General features: G+C 30.3%; 2 protein-coding genes across 3 annotated transcripts; one reads left to right on the top strand and one right to left on the bottom strand.

The window, feature by feature from the left end:
* On the bottom strand, positions 1–2303 carry LOC107909114 (omega-hydroxypalmitate O-feruloyl transferase). The gene is made up of 2 exons (XM_016836528.2): positions 1739–2303; positions 1–1027 (listed from the first exon to the last, which is right to left on the bottom strand). Exons 1-2 carry the CDS (start codon positions 2198–2200, stop codon positions 140–142), a joined length of 1350 nt encoding a protein of 449 aa, XP_016692017.2. The 5' UTR covers positions 2201–2303; the 3' UTR covers positions 1–139.
* A 9842-nt stretch (positions 2304–12145) lies between these two features.
* On the top strand, positions 12146–21942 carry LOC107909113 (CMP-sialic acid transporter 2). Of its 2 annotated transcripts, none has more exons than XM_016836526.2 (16): positions 12146–12365; positions 12488–12655; positions 12770–12886; positions 13956–14012; positions 14813–14890; positions 15240–15284; positions 15624–15683; positions 15780–15902; positions 17034–17111; positions 17372–17441; positions 17603–17710; positions 18691–18824; positions 19000–19079; positions 20298–20343; positions 20429–20523; positions 21633–21942. In XM_016836526.2, exons 2-15 carry the CDS (start codon positions 12500–12502, stop codon positions 20474–20476), a joined length of 1200 nt encoding a protein of 399 aa, XP_016692015.1. In that variant the 5' UTR covers positions 12146–12365; positions 12488–12499; the 3' UTR covers positions 20477–20523; positions 21633–21942. The 2 variants fall into 2 exon arrangements, with proteins under 2 accessions (XP_016692015.1, XP_016692016.1); XM_016836527.2 differs by having other exon boundaries at positions 12148–12365; positions 12494–12655.
* Positions 21943–22181: the final 239 nt, after the last annotated feature.

The following is a 22181-nucleotide window of genomic DNA, read 5'->3' as shown; positions in this document are numbered from 1 at the left end:
TAAGTCAAAGTCCATATGTCATAGCTACAATAAACATTACAATGACAAAGTTACACAATACAAAACATTATACCAATCAAACTTCATTACTACAACACACCTATTAATTAATGACAACCGATTGGTTCCATTTTTATCATCAAGCCAAGTACTTGTGAAACAGGGTCTTAAACTTGCTCATTTCCTTGCTTGGCAGTGACACCAACACATTGACACCATTGTTATCATCAATGTCAGGGAAAAACAAGATAATGTCCTTCCTTTGGAACACCACAGGGCAACTATATTTAGGCCTTCCCCATGGATACTCCACTTCATCAAACCCTAGTTTCCACCATGAAGACACCAAGAACTCCCCATTTGGAAAACCTTGGTAAATATCTCCCCAGTCTATCGCCGACCGTGCGTACTCATCTGTCATCCGCTTCGCCCCCTCCGTCACGAGCTCCACTAACCGTGAGAACGGTGCTTCATCAATCTCCTTGCATGTAGCCCTTGCGTAAGCAGTTAGCACCGCGTTCCCGGTGTATGACATTGGCAAGGGTGGGATTAACCTAGGCCTTATGTTAACAGCATATAACAACGTGGAAACCCTATCGAGGTTGCTCTCTTTGTTATCCCATGATAAGGCTTTGCAGTGCCATACGAGGGCAGTTACCACATTGAACCCAGTGATTCGTGCATCGCTGACGTGTGATCCGATCGCGGAGGCCTTGGCTTTCTCCTTTAAACTGGCGATGTCGTCGGAGGTGAGCCGGAAAACCTTAAAGTCTAATGCTTCGGAAGTGGCATCGATGACGGGGGGGTTCGAGTCGTGGAACTTGTCCAACTCGTGGTGGGGAAAGGTGACACATGGTGGCGATCGAGCAGCGAGGAGGAGGCGGTCATTGCAAGGAGTGACGGCGAGGGGTTTTCCGGCAGTCACGGCGGCCAAGTTGTCTAAGAAGATTTTGAAGCTTAAGCCATCAAAAGTCACATGGTTGGTCACTACGCCCATTGCAAAGCCACCGCATTTAAATGATGTCACCTATCAAGAAACAAAGAACCCTTCACATATGTAATTCATAAAATATACTAGTATGCGGGTGAAAAAAATTGTATAATTTAATTATTAAAAAATATTTAATAAATAATAAATTTGTATTTGATCCCATGATTCAATATTAACTTCTTAAAATTATTTTTTAGCTTCATCCAATCTTAAATACACTCAATATCAAATTTGAGTTATTATTTAACACTCAAATTAGACATTGAGTCTCCGTTCAATTAAAAATTACCAAAAATTTAATCTTTTTATAAAATAATAAATTTTACTATAAATATATTTTTGTCTTTTTTATATTTATGTTTCTCCAAAAATACACTTGATGAGATTTGAACATAAAGCAATCTTCAATATATTATCTTTATCATTTTAACTAAAATCTTGTTTATTTTTAACTTCAATTATTTATAAATACATTTGTTAGATAAAATTTTTCTCTGTGTGCTAAAATATATCATAAATTTCTGTACTCTTTATAATTTTAAAATTTAATTCATATATTTTTATTTTCAATAATTTATTAATTACACTATTTTTAAGATTCAAGTCCACCTATTAACATTTAAAAAAAATTAAGTTATTACAACATCAATTTTTTAATTTAATAATTACCAAGTAAATTCTTTTTCAAATTACAGGATTAAATTCTAAATTTTGGAAAGAGTCAGATTTTAACCAATTTAATATTACCTGTACAATACAAAGTGGTTGATCATCTTGTTCCAAGCTATCAACGCTTTTACAAATCAGTTGGCCAAATGCTGGATTAGGATAAACCAAGTCTCCAACATCATCCAACGCATAATCACTCGAAGCCACCGCGAAACCGATTCCGGCCGAGTTACAGTCGATTTCCAGCCGGCCTGTTTCCGGGTTCGACCTCAACCTTCCGGCTAAGAAATCATACGGCACTAGAAGCTCCGATAATGCGGTTTTCAGCTTCTCAGCCGCAACATGGGGCGGAAAATCCTCGTGGGACGGGAAAAAATGGACGGTTTCCACCGGGAAATTCAGCACTTTGTCTATGTTCGACAAGAACATGGATTTTTTTCTCTCTGTTTTCCGGGAGGGAAATATGAGAGAAACGTTTTGGGTGGTGATTTTGAGGTCTTGGATAAGTGTCGCCGGAGGGTCGTTGGAAATGGTGCCCATTGCTTTAGAATTTGATGTGTACTGAAACAAAGCTATGTTAAAAGAAGTCCGTGCTTATTTAAGGTCCACACAATTGGTCATTTGTTTTATTGAAAAAAATTTGAGGAGAAATGTAAATCATAATTAGCCGTACTTATAGTTCAAAACCCAACCACTATTTCAAATAATGAAATGTCAATATTGTGTTTACAGTAGGTTAGCTACTATATTAATTAGTGTTTTTTTTATTTATTGTTTATTTCCGTTTTATGATTTATATTCAGAGTTCATGAATAATATCGTTTTCAATATTTGAAACTAAGTTCATCATTTAAGAGTGCAATGTACCTTACCATTACACCTAACCATATTATAATACTCAATAGAAAAATACTTAAATATAAATAAATATAGATATAGATGAACCAGCCTCCTATTTATCTAATAATCCAATAAGAAAGGCTAAATTGTAGGTTGATAATGAGATTCAAAATTAATGTCACATTTAAGCGAAAAACTCGTATAAATCTTTTATAAGATTTTAAGAATTTGATTGAAATAATAAAATTAAAATTTTAGAAAGCTTATGAGTCAAAATCATTTTTATAGTTTTTATATAAAAGAATAAAAATATATATTTGTTATTATTGTTGTTTTAAAATGATTTATTTTTAATTAAATTGAAATTAAAATAGGATTTAACAACTTTTAACAGTAAAAGTGGATAAATTTTTTAACAAAAAAATCAGTTTATTCTTTAGTCTGATGCATAAGGACTAAATTACTCATTTTTTTAATAAATGAAGCAAAATGCAATTTGACTCCTAGTACAAGGCATACACAGGAGTAGAGTTTGGAAATTAGAATTGTGGGGTCAATATTTTAAAAATTAAAACGTTTATAAAAGTCATATAAACTCGTGCATATATATATTTTTCATTATTGTTAAACATTTAGAATAAATAAATCTAAGTGTTAAACACATAAAGGTGTTCACAAAAACATACGACTTTCACAAAAATAAAAATCACTTAAGTGTTTTTTGATGTCTTGAGAATGTAATATATTTTTCTTTTTTTTTTCAAAAACAATGCTCATAATAATCACACTAGCAACAACACTTCCTAAATAAAAATACTAAATTTCTAATAAATATTCAAGAAATTCAATATTATAAATATAATCAATCCTAATTTATTCAAGAATTTTATTAATCAACCTCTAAAAATAATTACTCAATCACGATGTTAGGAATGTCATACAAAATCAAAATCCCAAAATTAGTCAATGAACAAAAAAAAAAATCTTACATAAAAATTCTATTCTATCCCAAGAAAAACTACAACCCCAGTTTTATAGAGATTAATCAATAAAGCTTAAAAAAATTGCTACCAAATTAGGAGATCACTTGAATGTATCAAAAACATTAGGAAATTTTTAGTTTTATTCTATAAAAGTGACCTCACATTATATTTTAATGTGGCATCTACTTTATATTTATAAGTGTCCATGTAAGAATCTACACATAAATCGTTAATTTAATTAATATGCAACTTTAATTTTATATAATTGTATATATTTAATGTTTTTAATTTAATTTTGATAAATCATTAATTTAATTATGTAATTGAATTAAAATTAAAATTTTATTTATATAATTGTATAAAATCAAAATTTACGTATAATATTACATATTTAATATGAAAAATTATAATTTTGTATAGCTGTAAATGTGAATTGGGAGGGCGAGGTAGGTTGGGGTTGATATCATGAGAGTCATGAGAATGACTCTCTTTCATGGCAATGGTTGATGAATTTTTTAGTTGTTTGGAGGAGGTAGTTGAAGCACTAAAATCAGCTTAGATAAAAAGCGAATATCAAAAGTTGTTGAGTCCACAGCTTTGTTTTTAGTAAACATGGCAAAACATTAAATATTATAATAAAATTTTCTCTATCAAGTTTGTTTATTATAAAAATTATATATGATTGTTATGGATAAATTTAGAAATTTTAGGGAAATCAAAATATAATTTATGATTTTTATTATCTTTTAAAAGATTAATTTTTTTTTTTGAAAAGTTAAAATGTAATTTTATTAAATATAATTTTTCATCGGGGGTCGCAAGTCCCTACCTTAGCCCTTAGACTCACCTTTGATGGTTATATATAAGATAATTGTTTTATCATTGGTATTTAAAAAAAAAAACTCTACAATCGAGTTTAGAATGTTGCGATATGTTTTTTTTTGTTATTTTAGGATGTCATCATATGTCTACTAATGACAACATATTAAATCCACTTGTGAAGTTTATTTTATTCCCCTTCCCATGTATAAAATAATTAGTTATATACATTATTTTTCGATACGTTGGTGGTAGAATTTTTTAACTTCACAATCAATGTTAAAAAGTTGGCACGTGTTGTATTTATTATTTTTAAATATCAATTAATGACATGTGGTGGGCTACTAACTTTTTAACTTCACTTGTGGTGTTACAAAACTCCTCCTCTTGTTAATTACATAATTATTCTATATATATAAATATATATAGTATGTCTACCACCAATGGAATAAAAAAAATTCCATAAATGTACAGCTCTTTCCTTCGTGTTATATGATATCCGCCTGAAGACAGATTGGTAAAGTTTAATACGGACAGCGCATTCTCGACACAACAACATACTACTATACTATTGGTGGTGCGTTTCGTGATCCGAGAGCAGGTTGGTTGTTTGGTTTTGCCATGAGAGTTGGTGTATATAATATTTTCCAAATTGAAGCACGAGCGATATATGAAGGATTCTTTAGCTTGGGAAGGTTTTCGCAAGGTGGTGACCGAAAGTGACAATGATTTGTTGATTGATTTAATTGGGAGTGGTTATGTGGCTAATAGCAAATTTTCAGAGTTGCAATTGATGCATGATTTATGTAAGTAAGACTAGTAGATTGTATGGCCAAAGTTGCTTCTAGTTATCTTAATAAGTTGTCGATATTTGAAGATCTATCTGCTCATACTCAATCCATGTTTGAAGATGATGCCCACCGAGCATTAGAAGTTATAGGCCATCATCAGGCTAACTATAACTAGTTATTTGAAATTGTCTATCTTTATTCACAAAAAAAAAAAACATAAGCAGATTTAAGATGGCGTAATGCATTTTTAGATTATAGTAAAATAAAATAAAGTACATTTGGCAACACCTTGATTTTACTTGTAGAGCTTTTTAATTCTATTGACAATGAATAGAATAATTATCTTATATACATATACACATTAGATTTCTTTACAAAAACGTCGGTTTAAACCTTAAAAATGATATCATTAGGAGAGGCAACCCAAAGCCTTGAATATAGATTGCATAACAGACAAGAAGGATACCCCATATATATAATAGAAACATGTATATTTTGTTGATGTGTGTTTTTTAAATAGGTATTATTTTAAATAGTAAAATATAGGTAAAAGTTTCATGGAGTCCCTATATTAGGAGTTAGATTACATTTTGCCCCATCTACTTAAAAATAGACAAATTAGTTATTGTACATTAGTTCAAAGAACAAATTGGTAATTTTTGTTAAAAATTTCATCCATTTATATAGTTAAAAACTGGCGTAGTTGATAGAATAACCAAACAATGATATGTGGTATGTCACATGTTGACATACAAAAACTAATTCGATCATATTTTGAGTATAGTACTTTTACCTAAAATATATAGGCTACAACAAATGAGTCATAGTCTTCTACAACAAACCAAATGCATATTGGCTCATATCACCTCTCATCATCACTAGCAAAACAATCAGCCTCGACTGCTTGAAAAGCACATCAGGGACGGTAAAACCTGGAGGTTCGTATAACAGAAGCTTGGCCACAAGATCAGCTGATTGGTTCGCTTCACGTTTGACATATCAGAACACAACAGTCTAAGGTCTTGCACAGATATTCAGAATTCGTCGAATTAAGGCTTCTCCAGGATCAGCATTAGTGTTATCTGCAATAAGCAGATAAGATTAAGGTTATCGCTTTCAGCTTCCACTTTGCGATAGCCCAGTTGCCAAGCAAGCTCAAGACCATCGAGCAGACCCCAGGCTTCCGCTTGAAGCACCAAACAGTAGCCCAAACTCCGGCAGAAACCCCTTAGCCAGCATCCTGTATGATTTCGAACTAGGCCACCAGCAGCCGCTCTGCCATCAACCTCAAGAACAGCCGCATCCGTATTGATTTTAACCTATTGGTTGGTAACATCATGCCCCCTATGGGCACCATCTCTATCCACCCTCATTATCTGTTTGGTCCATGTCAAGGTTTTATTATATTGTGTTTGGCCCTTCACATTTAAGTGCAATGAAGACATTGAGGTATCCTTTTTCTTGGTTTGAAAACTAGGGAAGGGGAATATCTACTTCCACTTACTCTTGCATTAATTAAATATTATTTTTAAATGAATTAAAACTATATATTACACCTCTTTAAAAATATATGTCACGAGTTAATTAGACACTAATTAAATATTTAATTGAGTTGGTATCAAGAATTAACCATACAATTTTTTATTAAAATCATTTTTTTATATTTTTAATTAATAATTATTATTCTTTAAAAGACAAGCAAAATCAAGGATTAATATTTTAAATTTTTATTAATTTTATAAATTAATTATTTAATTAAACCAACCATCAAATTAAAACATTGAAGACCATAATGTGAAAATTGAATTACCAAATAAAAGTTTTCATATTACAAAAACACATAATTTTGAGATTTGTTGCCACCAAATTGGAATATAGATTGTCATGAAAATATCATCATCATCATCACCAAGTTTTCATTTTATGTTTACGCGGTTATAAATTTGCATCTTAATTCTCTCAATAATTTATAATTCGAAAAATATTTTCAACTTTATCCCTGATTTAATATTAAGATAATAAATTTGATATCATTTAAAAAATGTATTAGAAATAATTGTGACTTTGCACCGAATTGTTTGTTGCGTTAATTCACGAAAATGATGTGAGATAGACCGATAAATGCACGCGGTTGGAGAATATTAAATAATCCTACTTCTTTTTCATTCTTTTATTGTGACAAAGCTTGTCCCTCAACCTTTTCCATTCCATGGGATAATATTTAAAATGTTTTGGTATAATTATACACATAAATATTTAATCGTGGTTTAAATATATACTTGAAATTTTAATTTTAGTTTAATTATATATATATTTAAAAATAAATACATCAATTTATTTTTACATTAGATAAATATAATTATTTGTGAATGCAATATATAAACGTAAAATTATGTTACATCAATAACGGTATCGGTGATTTGTGAAAATTGAATCAAATCAAATTTTTATGTACAAAATTACACAAAATCAAAATTTCAGTATTAAATTATAGTTTTAATGTTTATTTCAAGAAAAAAAAACCCAATCCCTCATTTATTTTTTTAGCAATTTTTGGATTTAATTAATGATTTTACTGATGATGTTATTTTCAAATATAACAATTCAATTCATAAAATAACATTTTCAAATTTTAAATAAAATATTTTTATATTTTGTTTAGAAATTTTTTTATCTCTGTTATAATAAATATCTTAACTTTAGCGACACTAACCAGGTTTAAAATTTAATTGGAAAATTACCAAAAATTATTTTTTTAATAAATTGTAAGTTATATTATTACGAGAATTTTTTTTTATATTTTTATAAATCAATAAAAATTTACGTAACATAATATTTGAGCCAAATACATAATGAATATTAAACTTTCTATTTTACTATAGTCAATTAATGCATCAATTGATCTTTATATAAACTTTTTAATAAATATATTTGTTACATAATATATATTTTATTTGAATTATGGTATGACATAATTTAGTTTAAATAATATTATTTACCTAAAAGATATTAATAATAAAGATTGTAATTTAATGTTATAACATGTTAAATACAAATTTAGCATGCTAGAAGCAAAGCTTATATCATGGAGTTACCGGTTATGGTTTATATTCGGAGTTTCTAGTTACTGCTCCTAATAATGTCGTTTCTAAAATTTGAATTTGCATCTTTTCTTAAAAATGTAATGTGTTTTATCATTACCCTAAATACTCATCATTATTTATATTTTTTATCATAGAGTTAGTACTATCAATTTAGGTGTAATTAATCCATGAAGGTATATTATTAAAGAATAGCAATTTATTAGTCAAATTTTGCCTTAAGTTGGTCTCATTAAAAAACCAATTCATTAGTTGAATTTTGCTACATATTGAGGCCCAGGTTAAAATATGACATAAGTTTTTGTATTTTTTATAAATTTTGAATTTAATCTCTCTATTTTTTATATTTCAAAATTCAGTTTAGTTATTAACTCTAAATCTTGTTGGATTTGAATTTTAACAGAGTTAACAGTTGGACCTAAATTTTAAAATCTGAAAAGTAGAAGGACTAAATTCTAAATTCATGAGGAGTGCAATGACTTGTTACATATTTTAACAGTTGGCATTTTAAATTGATAGGCCTATAGTGGGCCAAGGCAACGTTTTGAATGGTTTAAACGCTGACAGGCCGGTGATGGGCTAAGGAAACAAGGGACAAAAAGAGGTGCAAAGGAGATTTTGGGTTCAGACTTTAAATTGAATAATGAAAGAAATAGGTTAAAAATATGCCATTAGTCCCTGTACTTTACTGAATTTGAGATTTAGTCTTTTTACTTTAAAACTTAAAAATCCAATCATCATACTTTTTCAATTTGAGAATCGTATTCCAACCATTATTTTTTTGGTAGTTTCTATCGGCATTTGTCAACTTAATATGTTTATTTTTTGTCAATAATATATAATGTCACATGAGGATAGCCTAATTAATATGCCAAGTTGACAAATTTTTACAAAAAAAATATTAACAAAGTTAATGACTAGACTGAGAATTTGCAATTAGGAAAGTAGGAGGACTTAATTTATAACTTTTTAAGTGCAAACTAAATCTCAAATTTTTATCAAAGTACATGGACAAATTGCGTATTTTAACCAAAGAAATATGGTATGATTGTGGACGATAATCGGTTAAATTATACTATTAGTCCCTGTACTTTGCAAAAAAATTGTGGATTTAGCTCCTATACTTTGATTTGGTCATGTTTTGTCTCTATAATTTTAAAATTTCAATCATCACCAAATGATAATCGTTAAATTCATTAAGTTAAGTTTTGTTATTTCCAAATTTCGATGAGGCAAAAGTATTGTCATGTGTAATGCCATGTCAATTTATTATTTCCATGTATTACTCACTAAATTTTTAGTTAATGGATTAACGGGTGTCATTTGTATCAATATTAAAATTTCAAAAATCCAAAAAGTATAGGTACTTAGAATAATCCGATTGGAAAACATGGACTAAATCTATAAATGTTCACATAATATAAGACTAGTAATTGAATTTAACCAAATGGATTTAAATTCTACTGTTAGGGTCAAAACTGAAATTTTAATATTCAAAAAGTGTAGGGACTAAAATTGACTAATTCGAAAAGTACAAAGCTTATAATTGATTAAATTAAATTATAAAGACTAAATCCTCAATTTTTACAAATTATAAATACTAATACCAAAAGTTAACCAGTGAGATTTCAACTCGAACCCTTAAAGTGAATGATGATGCGGGTGGTGAGTGCTTGGGGATGGAGGGAGATTAATAATTTGGGTTTAATTTTGATGTTTTTAGTTTAAGATGTTAGTAAACCAATTATGTATTTTTTTAGTTATTCAATTTAGCCCCTAGGTGTGTGTTATGAGATATTCAATGCAGTCATTGTACGAATTTTTTAATTGAATCCAATATGATTTAAACTCGAATTAAAAGTCTGAGACTCGTAATTTCCATAATAATCTCGTCCAGAAACTTTGCTTATGCAATACTCATTAAAATGGTCATAACTTGAGTTCTTAAATTCAAAATTAAGTGATTCAAAATGCGTTTCAAAGTTAAGAGATAGATCTTTAAACTCTATAGACATCTCAACCCAGAAATGTCTAGATCCCTTCCAAAAACTCGCCACAAGTCAACTGATTTTTCGAACTTGAACATTGGCAACTTTGATGAATGAAATTTAATAAATTTCACCCTATCCGTGTATGTATCATTTGGTGCCTTTAAGAAAGAAGAAAGGGATGAAGGAAGAGTGTAAATAAGCTTTTCAAAAGAGAATAAGAGGTTGAAGAATGGTTTGAGAAGAAGAGAAATAAAGTCTGCGAGAAAGACGAGGAGGAGAAGAAAAGATAAAAAGAAAGGGAAAAAAATAGAAAGAAAAAGAAGAAGAAAAAGTTCACATAAAAATGCGCAAAAAGAAAAAAAATATTAACAAACACATTATTTTATTACTATGCCGTTAACGACAATCAATAACTCTATTATCATAACGTAATAAATTGATAACGTTGATCATCATATAATAATCTTTTAAAATTCAGTGATATTACACATAAGTAATTAAACTTACAAAATATCACACAAATGATTAAACTTATGTTCATTGACTTAATGTTTTGGAATGTTTTGTTCCCTTTTGTTTTATGATGTCAAAGGGGCTGTGGTTTTGTGTTGCACCCCTGCATGATACATGTTTTTGTTGTTGAAAAAAATCAATTTAAAAAGCTTATATATATTATTTTAATAAAATATAAATTAAACATATTTAATCATTTTTCCTTAAAAATAATAATTAACTACCAACTTTCCAATAAAAAATGACCTACCAAATAAACTCCATAAAAAAATATAGAGGCATATATGTGACACAACCACAAAATCTTAGAAGATGTAAACTTTACTACTTATTTCAAAGTTTATTTTACAAACTATTTAATTTAAAAACAAATTATTAAAAGATATAATAAAATTTATTTTTTTATAAAAAATTAAAATTTAATTAATTTTTATATAAATTCGATAAATGAAACATAAATATATTTTAAAAAATGAACGATAATGTATCTCTACTATAATAAAACTCCTAATTAAGTTGATGTCATCCATTAATTATTATAAAAAAAATCATTCTCGGTACAAATTAATTTATATTATTTTGAGGATTTTTTTGTCTTTTTATCTATACTATTATTTAAGCCATTAATTGAGTTAGTGTTATGAGTCAATCAAAAACCAATTCGATTAGGAAAATTTCAAAAATATCTTTATGTAATTGAAATAAATTATATTATTCGAAAATATATTAATATATTCGTTTCTAAAAAATCAATAAAAAAATTACATGTGATTGAATTTGAACTGTACTATTTACATCAATAAAATATTAGTTTTACCATTAAATTAAAACTTAATTTTAATATAGAATTTACTTTTTAATTATAATATGCATATTTTATTCTCTCTGGTAATTGTCTGTATTAATAATGTTGTTGATTGAGTTAATATCATAAGTTAACTCGACATTGACTCAAGATTGATGACATCACCATGATATACAATTGTAATGCATTTACATGTTTAAATTTAATTTTACTCACAATTTAATTTAATTTTTCATTTTAATATCGTACATATTTCGTATGTTATTATTACTTGATTTCAAACCATAAGTTTCATTGTTTATTGTAGGTTACTTTTAAACTAACATATGTGTCCCTAGTATGAAATTTCCATACACATGCATGTATGATAGAACTTTTAGTATTTTACAAAATAAAAAAACCGACCAAAAACACCATCTATATCAAACCTTTAATTTTACAATTACAATCAAAACAGCATTTATGTTATAAATATTTTCTTATTAGAAAATAGATATCCATTAAAATAAGAAATTTAATATATTTAAGACTCTAAGGTTGATTAGGAATAGAATTTTATATATGTTTTTTTATTTAACAAAATTAATTTATACCTATTATATCTATAAATATAATGTTTATGTTACCAAAAAAGAATTTATTAAAAAGAAAACAACATAAAGCGAAAAAGGAAAGAGCAACCAGCGACCGACTCTACATCGCACATTCCTCCTACTCTGAATTATTTCCATATTTTTTTTTTCTTTTCAGGCAATTCTATTTCCTTTTAGGCTTAACAAAATTCTGATCTTAGGGTTTCGAATTTCTCTCAAGATCTGCCTTCCATTATCACACCTTTTAAGCTTCGCGTTATTCTACTCACGTAATTATTCTTCTTCTTCCCGAGTTTCACACCAATTTCTGATAATTCCCGCTTCAGATTATATTTTCTAGATTTTTTAAAAAATCCGGTTATTGTTATTGGTATCTATGGTTTTGGAACAGGAGCAGGTGGGGATGATAGAATGCAGTGTTTGCCATTCTAAAATAGAACCACCGGCTAGCAAATCTATATCCAGGGCTTACGACAAGCACCGTACCTTTGTTTCTTCCAAAACTCGTTTCCTCAATGTTATTTTGGTTGCTGGTGACTGCCTTTTGGTCGGTTTTCAGGTCAAATTCGTTTCTTTTAACCATCAAACACCCTTTTTTCTCCAATCTGCAATATTGGTTGGTGCTGTCTTTGTTTTTTAACACTATATGCATAAATGTATTAAATTATTGCAGCCCATATTGGTTTACATGTCAAAGGTGGATGGGGGCTTCAAGTATAGTCCCATTAGCGTTAACTTTCTCATTGAGGTGGCCAAAGTTATTTTCGCCGTTGTTATGCTCTTGTTCCAGGTATTTTTAGCTTTATGTTAATTGGCAAATTTAGAATAAGCTGACCTCAAATATGTTTGGCAACTTTTGTGTATAATGATGGACTTCAATCCTATAGCAATGCATCTACAACCGGTTTATATGCTTGTCATGTGTAAACTACACATATATAATAACATTGAGTGATTGATTTGATCAGATATAGTTAATTATTAGAGGTGTAATCAAGCTGTAAGAAGCTTGTGTTTGACTTGAATTCGAGGCTAGAAGCTTGATTCAAATTTGATTGAGTTTGACTACTAAAGTTTTGAGATAAAAAGTGAAATGCTTGATCTTGCTGAATTTGAGATAAAAAGCGAACTACTTGAGCTTGCTTGATTAGGCTTAATTAAAATCCTATATACATATTAAAAAATGAGTTAGATTCCCATGCTTTAGTTTAAACTCCATTATTTATGCTTGAGCTCGAATTCAAATTGAGATTTTCTAATACTAACTAAAAACAAAATATATATTAAAAATAACAAAAGAATCAATTAGCCTTTCAAGTTACTTGACTCAAGCATTAGAATACTCGAATTGGGCTTGTTAGATAGGTCGATTTGCTTGCCTTCAAGCTCAACTCAACAATGATCGAGTAGAAACTTGAGTTTTCCTAAAGGATGTAATGTCAAGGTGTTATTAAAGCATGTAATGCCATGTTGGAGAATTTGGTTAGGATATCTTATATGCATATTTATTTCAACCATTGTTTCTCTTATATATATTGTTTATTTCAAATTCATCATGCATTTTATTCATCAATTATTTTAATAAGCTGTTTTGTATCTGATTTGGAAATTCTCCTACTTTATGAAACAGTAGGAGTTAAATGATTCTGCTGGCAAGTTACTAACCTTGCCTGTATAAGTTCAATTGGCTGCAGTTAGTATCCAGCAAGAATAGAGCAGTTTCATTTCATATGATTAATGGAAGTCCAAGGCCTTTAATTAGCCTTTATCGAATTGTGTTGCCAATTTTTTTTTTATTAAATTCCTTCATTAGAAGTTAATTATTGGTCTTATTTAACTCCCTGTGTCTCTCTTTGAAGTCTCGGCATAAGAAAGTTGGGGAAAAATCTCTTCTCTCAGTTTCTGCACTAGTTCAGGTAAGAAAGTTCCATAAGCCACTATTCTGAGCACAATTGTATAATTAGTTTCCATATCACTAATTTCACCACTGATTCTTAGCAGCATTGTTAATCTTGACAGTTTTATGATTCATCCTTCTTATAAGCTTTTGATAAAGAAATGAAAAATAGTCCAATCTTGAGTTTAGAATTATAGGCTGCAACTTGTGGTTAAAACTAGTAGGCTATTCTGAGGACCAATTGTTGCACTTAGTGGCTGTTGAAATGTCAATTCTTGGAGTTTGTTCTAATGATATGGGATAATATCTTACTGGCACTAAAACTCTGAAACTGATAAGAATTTGGCTTAACCGAATGTTTTCTGCTGGTAGATAACAAAATTAATTGAGATACAAACATGATTGTTCTTTGTGATCTTAGTTGACACTTAAGATATTTTGGAAGTTTTGTTTATGTTCTATTATTGCATCTTCTGATGTGTAGGTGTGTTTGGGTACCCTTGAACCTTCAAAAGTATATTCTTTTGGGTTCTAAATACGTGAGATGTTTTAATTCCTTTACATTACGGGTCTCTGAAATATGCTGCCATTTATGTGATCTTATTTGGTTAATAAAAGTGTGTTTAGGTTGCTTTCTGTAAACTAAAATATTCTACTACTGTTAATGCGGTCTCATTTTGGGCTAAGGAACCATCTTTATGCAGCATTATGTCCTTCTGAACTTTTTAGCTCATTGTTATCCTTTGTTTCTACAGTTTAATTTATCTGGAACTTCTTTCTGACCTCAAGATGCCTTTCTCTTTGTTCTCAACCTTACAGGCTGCTCGAAATAATGTCCTTCTTGCAGTTCCAGCTCTACTTTATGCTATTAATAATTACCTAAAGTTCATCATGCAGGTGTCGTTTTCTTATTGATCTTTCTTCTTTTATGTCTCTTGAATAATAATAATTACTTTTACGCATGACCTGATTCTATAGAATTTTGAGAACCACCATTTATGACTTGAATCTGAAGTTTTTCATGTCAGTGGTCTCTTGAATAATAATATTGATCTTTTTTGCTTCTTTTATGCCACTTGAATAATAATAGTAATAATATAATAATAATTACTTTTATGCATGACCTGGTTCTATAGAATTGTGCTCTTTCTGTAAACAATTATCTACAGCTATTATTAATATTCTACGGCTTGGTGTTTCTTTGTCATACTTGTTTTCTTATAATTATGCTGTTTATTCATTGCAGCTTTATTTCAATCCTGCGACAGTGAAGATGCTTAGCAACCTGAAGGTAGCATAATACACTATGCTTAATGATTATTTAAATATTGGTTCTAGTCAATCTCCATTTTTCTCTAACAAAATGCAATTTTGGTTAGTTTTATGCTTTAAAATTTCATTTGTTTTTCAGGTATCCATCACAGTAAATGAATGTGATGAATCCTAAATACCGTTAGTTTATAACTCTTTTCAGTGTACCTAAAACTCATTGGTGAAAACTGACTTTATTCTTCTTTTCCCCATGTAAAGATTAAGTACCACGCACTTGCTCCTCCTGTTTCTTTTGATTTTTCTCTTAGAATATTTAGATTGTTAGTGAATCTGTTTCACTGCTGTCCAACATATGCAGGTTTTGGTAATAGCTATCTTGTTAAAGATGATTATGAAACGGAAGTTTTCCATTCTTCAGGTTAATGATTTTTCTCATCACTCTATCACAGTCAATTCTCCAAAACTCAGACTTATAATTATCTGCATATTCTGCTGTTGATTTTAATTTTAACAGTGGGAGGCTCTCGCTTTGTTGCTTATTGGAATTAGTATAAATCAGTTGCGGTCTTTACCAGAGGGTGCTAGTTCATTTGGTCTTCCAGTTGCAACAGGCGCATACTTATACACACTAATTTTTGTAAGTTGTTAAAATATTTGCATTACTTAATCATATGCAAACCTTTTGAATTGCCTCTATTACAGAGGATTACATCTTGCAATGATCTTATACATACTGTAGAACTGCTGAGATGCATGTTTTCCCCCTTGCTCATATTTGTTGAAAACCATAAATTGCTTATTTACGGATTATAGTTTAGCTAGACATAGCTTATGCAGTTAACAAGGGGTGCCAGTGTATTGCAGTAGGTAATGGAATATTTGGCTGAGATTTTGTAAATTTACATCCAAATTTAAGAAAAGATACTAATGAAATTATGTGCAAATAAGGAATAATTTTCTGATTTGATAAGTTAAAATGTATATAAAATAGTTGTTTTGGACCTTTTGTCTTTTGAAGCAAGTAAAGTTAGAACAGATTTAACAAAATTATCTTTAGCTGTAGTAAACCAGACAAATAAAATAATGAATGCAAATTTTAAGGTGACAGATTTTATAGTATTAGTTAACCATTGCACTTTAAGGTGTTAGTTTCACCAAATTTCTAAATCATTAAAAACTCTCCGTAATCTATAAATCCATTACTATCTTTTAAAAATTAAGCCAATTAATATGGTGTTAACTTGACTGAATTCACAAATAAATTCTCATATTTTATAATCTGTCTAGATATATGTCTTTTGATGGAAATATGATCAAAACAAGTTACTAAGCCTACTCAAATATCATGATGGTGTCTTGATTATCCTACCCTAGTAATGATTAATGTATAAATGGAAATAATAAAAAATAATAATACATTGATAAATGACAAATAAAAGTATTCTGTGGATTTGGGTTTTGGAGTCAAGATAGTTCAGGTTTCATGATGTAAACATCTATGAACTGCTAAAGATATGAGATAAAATTTGGGTTGCTGAAGCATGCTAAAATAACCTAGCGAAGGAAAGCCCAGATATGACCAAAAGAGTTGTAAAGCACAAACAATGAAAATCTTAACTGTGCAGTATTCTGGGACTTGTGCCTCCATCTTGCAAAGACATCGGTATCACAGTGTTGTTTATGTTTATTTATGTGCATAATATCTAAATGTATCTATTATGCTAGAGAATATGACACTGTGAAATTCAACTCAATGACATTAATGCAGGTTACTGTTCCATCCCTGGCATCAGTCTTCAATGAGTATGCTTTAAAGAGCCAATTTGAGTCAAGCATATACCACCAGGTGAGTTTGTACTGATATTATTTGTTTTAAGCGAGCCTGGTGATGCAGTTAATGGCACATTTTTCATGGGTTTTACCATTGGATCTTAGTAACAACTAGGAGAAAAGGAAAATAAAGGCTCTGAAGTAGTTTTACATGGCATAGATTCTGGGAGACTTCTAAGTAATTTAATGAAAGCAAGTAAATGGTTATACACTTCTGGTCTTTTACCTTTAGCTTAAATCATCCATTTACTCGTGGTTGCTTTTTGTGTTTCACAGAACTTATTTCTTTACGGATATGGTGCCATGTTCAATTTCCTAGCCATTTTGGGAATTGCAATTTTTAAAGGTAGGACATAGACTAAGCTTGGAATTTACTGTTCGTGTCTGGTGGCATGAAGCTTCCGATGAGCTGAGTATTGCCATTTAGAGGCAGTTTAAAATGCTCAGCACACTCGCAATCCTTTTTGTTGACTGGCTGATGTAATTGGATGACCTGCTTGCTTTTAGGTCCAAGTAGCTTGGATATCCTGCAGGGACATTCGAAGGCTACAATGCTTTTAATATGCAACAATGCAGCCCAAGGGATCTTATCATCTTTTTTCTTCAAATATGCTGGTAAATTTCACTGCTTATGTTTGTTAATTTTGTGACTTTAAGTTGAGAGAAACATAAGGCAAAGAAGATGAACGGATTGCTGGAAAACACTGAATTTAGTAAGTCCTTGGAAAAATATTTGAGTTAGTGCTTATCTACATGTAACCTGATCAATGGCTTAAAAAAAAAAAGAAACAAAGAAAGAGAGATCATCTAAACCTTGTAGCATCTACTAGACATGGTTAAAGAAGACACCTGGAACCTACTGGTTTGCAGTTTATTTTGAGGGGAAAATCACATTTTGGGCGTAAATTTTTGCATAACTGAATAACAGGTAAGCCTTTAGGCTTTGCTTGGTGTGAGGGATGGAAAAGGATGAGGATGGAAAATATGTTAGACTAATGGTTAAGCTACAAAGTAAAAAATTGGTTATGAATCTGACCATTTGATTAACAAATTATCCACCCTCACTCTTTTCTATCATTCGTACCTAGCAAAGCCTTAAACTGGTAAGATATTTTCCTAATTAGGCATTCTGTCCCTGTTTTTTAACATGATATGATGGCTTTGTTCAGGTCTAGTTTATTATAATCATGATTTTTAAGAATAATTGGCATATGAAAGGAGATTTAGAGAATGTGGGTGTATCATTTTCTTTATTTTGTGGGTAAAGGAGTAAAAGGTGTTTTCTTCCTTGGTCAAGCAACATCTGGACCACTTTTTATGACTTCCCTCTCAGTCCCTTTAGCATGAAATTCATGTGAAGCGATGCTATGCTGACTGTACTGAACTTTGTCAGACAACACTTTGCTGTTGATTATCTTGAAATTTTGTCAAACTAGTTTCTCATATTTTAATACCTTTCCCTAGATTTCACCTTTTTTTTTTCCTGCTGAGTTGCTGCTCACTGGCACCACATTTTATTTATTTTCTTTTACTGTAATAGGCTGCTATATTATTCATAATTTATTTTCTCTAAAAGCAGTTTCTTGTTCATGCAGATACAATCTTGAAAAAGTACTCCTCAACTATTGCCACAATCTTTACTGGCATAGCTTCTGCTGTACTGTTTGGTCACACCCTGACCATAAATTTTGTTTTAGGAATCTCAGTTGTGATAATCTCCATGCATCAGGTACTTTTAGCTTCTATAAGCACTAATGCTCACAATTTTCCTTTTGTTTACCATTTATGCCCATTTTGGTACAGCTTATATATTTTTTTACATTTCCTTCCCTGTTATGCTTTCTTTGCCTGCCACTTTGATGATCGAGGTTTTTTATAATCATATTACATTTTGTTGCCTTCAGTTCTTTTCATCATATTCAAAGGTTAAAGATGAACAACGCAGTGGTAATTTTAAAATGGTGGAAAGCATAGACAGCCAGAGGTATGCCTTTCTCCTGCATGATATTTTTGTGGCCATTAGGAAACTGTTCCATTTTCAGATATTGGCATTAATTGATCTCTGATTTCAGAAGGTTCATTTTTCCTCTTATTGTTCACTAGTCAGAAATGTCTGGTCTATTTCTGACCCTGATATTGAGCACTCTGAAAGGAGGGTTAAGGTGAACAGATTATGTTCGGTCTTAGAGGCCTTAGAATAATGAGAGCTATTAAGAGTTAAAGACCCCAAAGAACTCAAGCATTGGACTCTGTTGCATTCGTGATGCTTTTCTGATGTGAACATATGATATATCACGTTGATTTCTCTCATGTCTAAACATAGTTTCCTTAAGCAAATCAGCCACTGGGTTAACAAAAGGCTTATCGCCAAAATTGGATCGAACGTTCTTTCTCCACACAAATAGTTATGCTTTTGGTTCTTCATTTTCCTTGTGTAATATTTACCAGAAGAAGCCAGGAACCAGGCTGACAGCATTAGATTTTTTTGAGCTTCCTTCTTCTTCCTTTTTTTTAAAAACTAATATCCTATAATCTGCTCCTTGGCATTTCATTTTGCGATATAAACCATTAAAATAACTTAGACAAGCCATGTAGTCGTGATGAGGTGAAATCTATGAGGCATCATCTCCTTCTTTTGACCATACTAGTGGTAAACCTCATTAGAGTCAGTGAATGTATCCTGACTAAAAACAAAGTTGTAAAATTTGTTTGATTTTAGTGTGTTCCAACTGTATGAGACGACAAAATTAATTTAGTATGTTGAGTACAGCCTAAGGTATCAAGCATATATAACTTATTGCTAAGTTCCATTCCTGCATCAAGCTTTTGCTATCATTTTCATATGTTAAAAAGTATATCCATGGTTCTGCACTCTTATCAGAGAACTTATTCAGACTGTTTGATTGTCATTAACTATTTCAAAGCTCGGGAGTGATTATGATGATCTATAGACACTACGTGCTGCCCTAATTTCTTGAAAATTCACATTTAGTTCACCTTTTGGCACTTCTATAGCATTTAGTGCAAGAGAATTAAAAATTAAAAATTAAAAAAAAAGCATACAAGAGAACCTACCAGTTAAATTTTCTAATGAAAGGTTTGCTTATGCACACCATAACATTTTGCATGACAGTTACTTCTGATGTTGCAGTTATTCAAATCACTGCTAACTAAATATTCTAACTTGTTGGTATCTTATCAGGTCTAGGGATGCATCCTTCCCAAATAAGACTGATGTTAGTGAAAATGTGAGTTTTCATCCACTGTTTTTATTCTCTCTTGAACTTTGTTCTGCAATGGTCTTCTCTAATGCACTTTCTATTTTTTTTCCAGGCTAGCCACCATGTTAATGAGGAAAAAGGACCACTTCTTCCAGTTTAGGTTTGCATATATTCGGTATCTATGTGCAATATTGGCTTTTCTTACAAGTAAGTTCTTTTGTTCACTGTCTAAAACTTTATCATTCCCTTTTTCCTCTTTTTGCCTTCAGAAAATGTGTGAAGTTTCAAAAAAAAAAAGCCTTCAAACTAAATTCATCTTGTACATACAATGGAAAAACATGGAGATATCCAGAACTTTTAGGATTTTGCCATATCACTTCAGGTTGGGTTATTTTGTGTTTGGGTTAGTTTTGGTCATGAAATTTCAGCATCACTTCAAGCTCAAAGTTGTTTTGTGTTTGGCTTCAAATTTCCATGGCTTTGGCCATTGATTCTTTCCTATAAATTCTAGTTGACTGTTGAATCTAGGAATGTAAATCATGCCATTCCTTTTTAAAATAAAAATAAAATTAAAAATAATTGATAAGCAAGAAAATTAGGTAATTTATGCAACTTCAGTTTCCAGTCCAGGTCACCTTAGGTTTGAGTTGATTCAGGCTCTAGTGTTTAATCAGGTTTGGTTCTCTTTTAGGGTATGCTTGGTTGGATGGAAAAGTGAAGGGATGGAAGGAGGGAATGTAAAAGTGAAAAGAAAATAAATTTCGAGTGTGATTGGTTGGAAGAAAAGTGAGAGGAAAGAAAATAGGGGAGATGAGCATTTTCCGTCTTAATGCATAAAAATCAATCCTTCCAAATTGGAATGATGCAAGGAGAGAAAATGAGAGAGATGTATATGTTAGTTCAAAATTATGCTTTTCAAATGTTTTATTTTCTTCCTTCTATTTTTCAACTCTACCAATGGATAGAAAGAAAATGTAATTTTCTTTTCATTTTTCCATTTCTCCTACCAAGCACATCTATGGAAAGAAAATTTATGTTTTCCATCCTTCTAGTTTTCTACTCTTTCAACTTTCCATCCTTTCAATTTTCTTTCCACTCTACTAAGCAAAACTTTGAGTCATTAAGTGAGGTGTGTTATAGCCGATTGAGCCTGTTGGCATTGTTATCCTAAGAATTAGGAGGGTGTGCTTATTTTCCTTCAGTTTAAAGGTGTGGGGGAGATTTATAGATTGAAATAGACATTATATCAAAGTGAACTGTGTTATATATCTGCCTATAAATATATATAATTAATGCTCTAAATATTTTAATTGCAGGAAAATTTATGGAGTATACATTCTTTTAGGTTGACTCAGACTCGGAGTGAAGATATAATACAGATCATCCAGAATAATTACTTCATCTCATGCTTGGATCAAAGTTGAAGATCTGCTATACTAAGTACTAATAGAAGAGAATATAAAAAATAATTTTAGTGTGGATTACAGAATTCTTATTTTCCTTTTCCTCTATCAAGGAATACTCTTTTTATTTTTTATTTTGTTATTAAATCATTTTCCCTTTAAACTCAAGGGATCATTGTAAACATTAACATTAATTTTTTATCTTACGCAGTTTTGCCTTGAATTCTTTCCTATCAAATTGGATTCCTAATATACTTAAAGTTGGTTCAAACTTTAAAACTATGTCTAATTTTATTTAGGCATAATTATAAATTTAGCTCTTAATGTTTACTTAGTTTGTCACTTTGGTTGTAACTTTCAAATTTTAGTCAAATTGTCTTGTTTTAGATGAAAAATTAACTGCTGTAATTTTAATGGCATTGATGTGGTAGCTTGTATAGCAGTTTAGGTGTGTTTTATTGC

The sequence above is a fragment of the Gossypium hirsutum genome, chromosome D08 (assembly GCF_007990345.1).
Source record: "Gossypium hirsutum isolate 1008001.06 chromosome D08, Gossypium_hirsutum_v2.1, whole genome shotgun sequence".
Lineage (NCBI taxonomy): Eukaryota > Viridiplantae > Streptophyta > Magnoliopsida > Malvales > Malvaceae > Gossypium > Gossypium hirsutum.
This window is presented reverse-complemented; position numbering and strand designations above follow the sequence as displayed.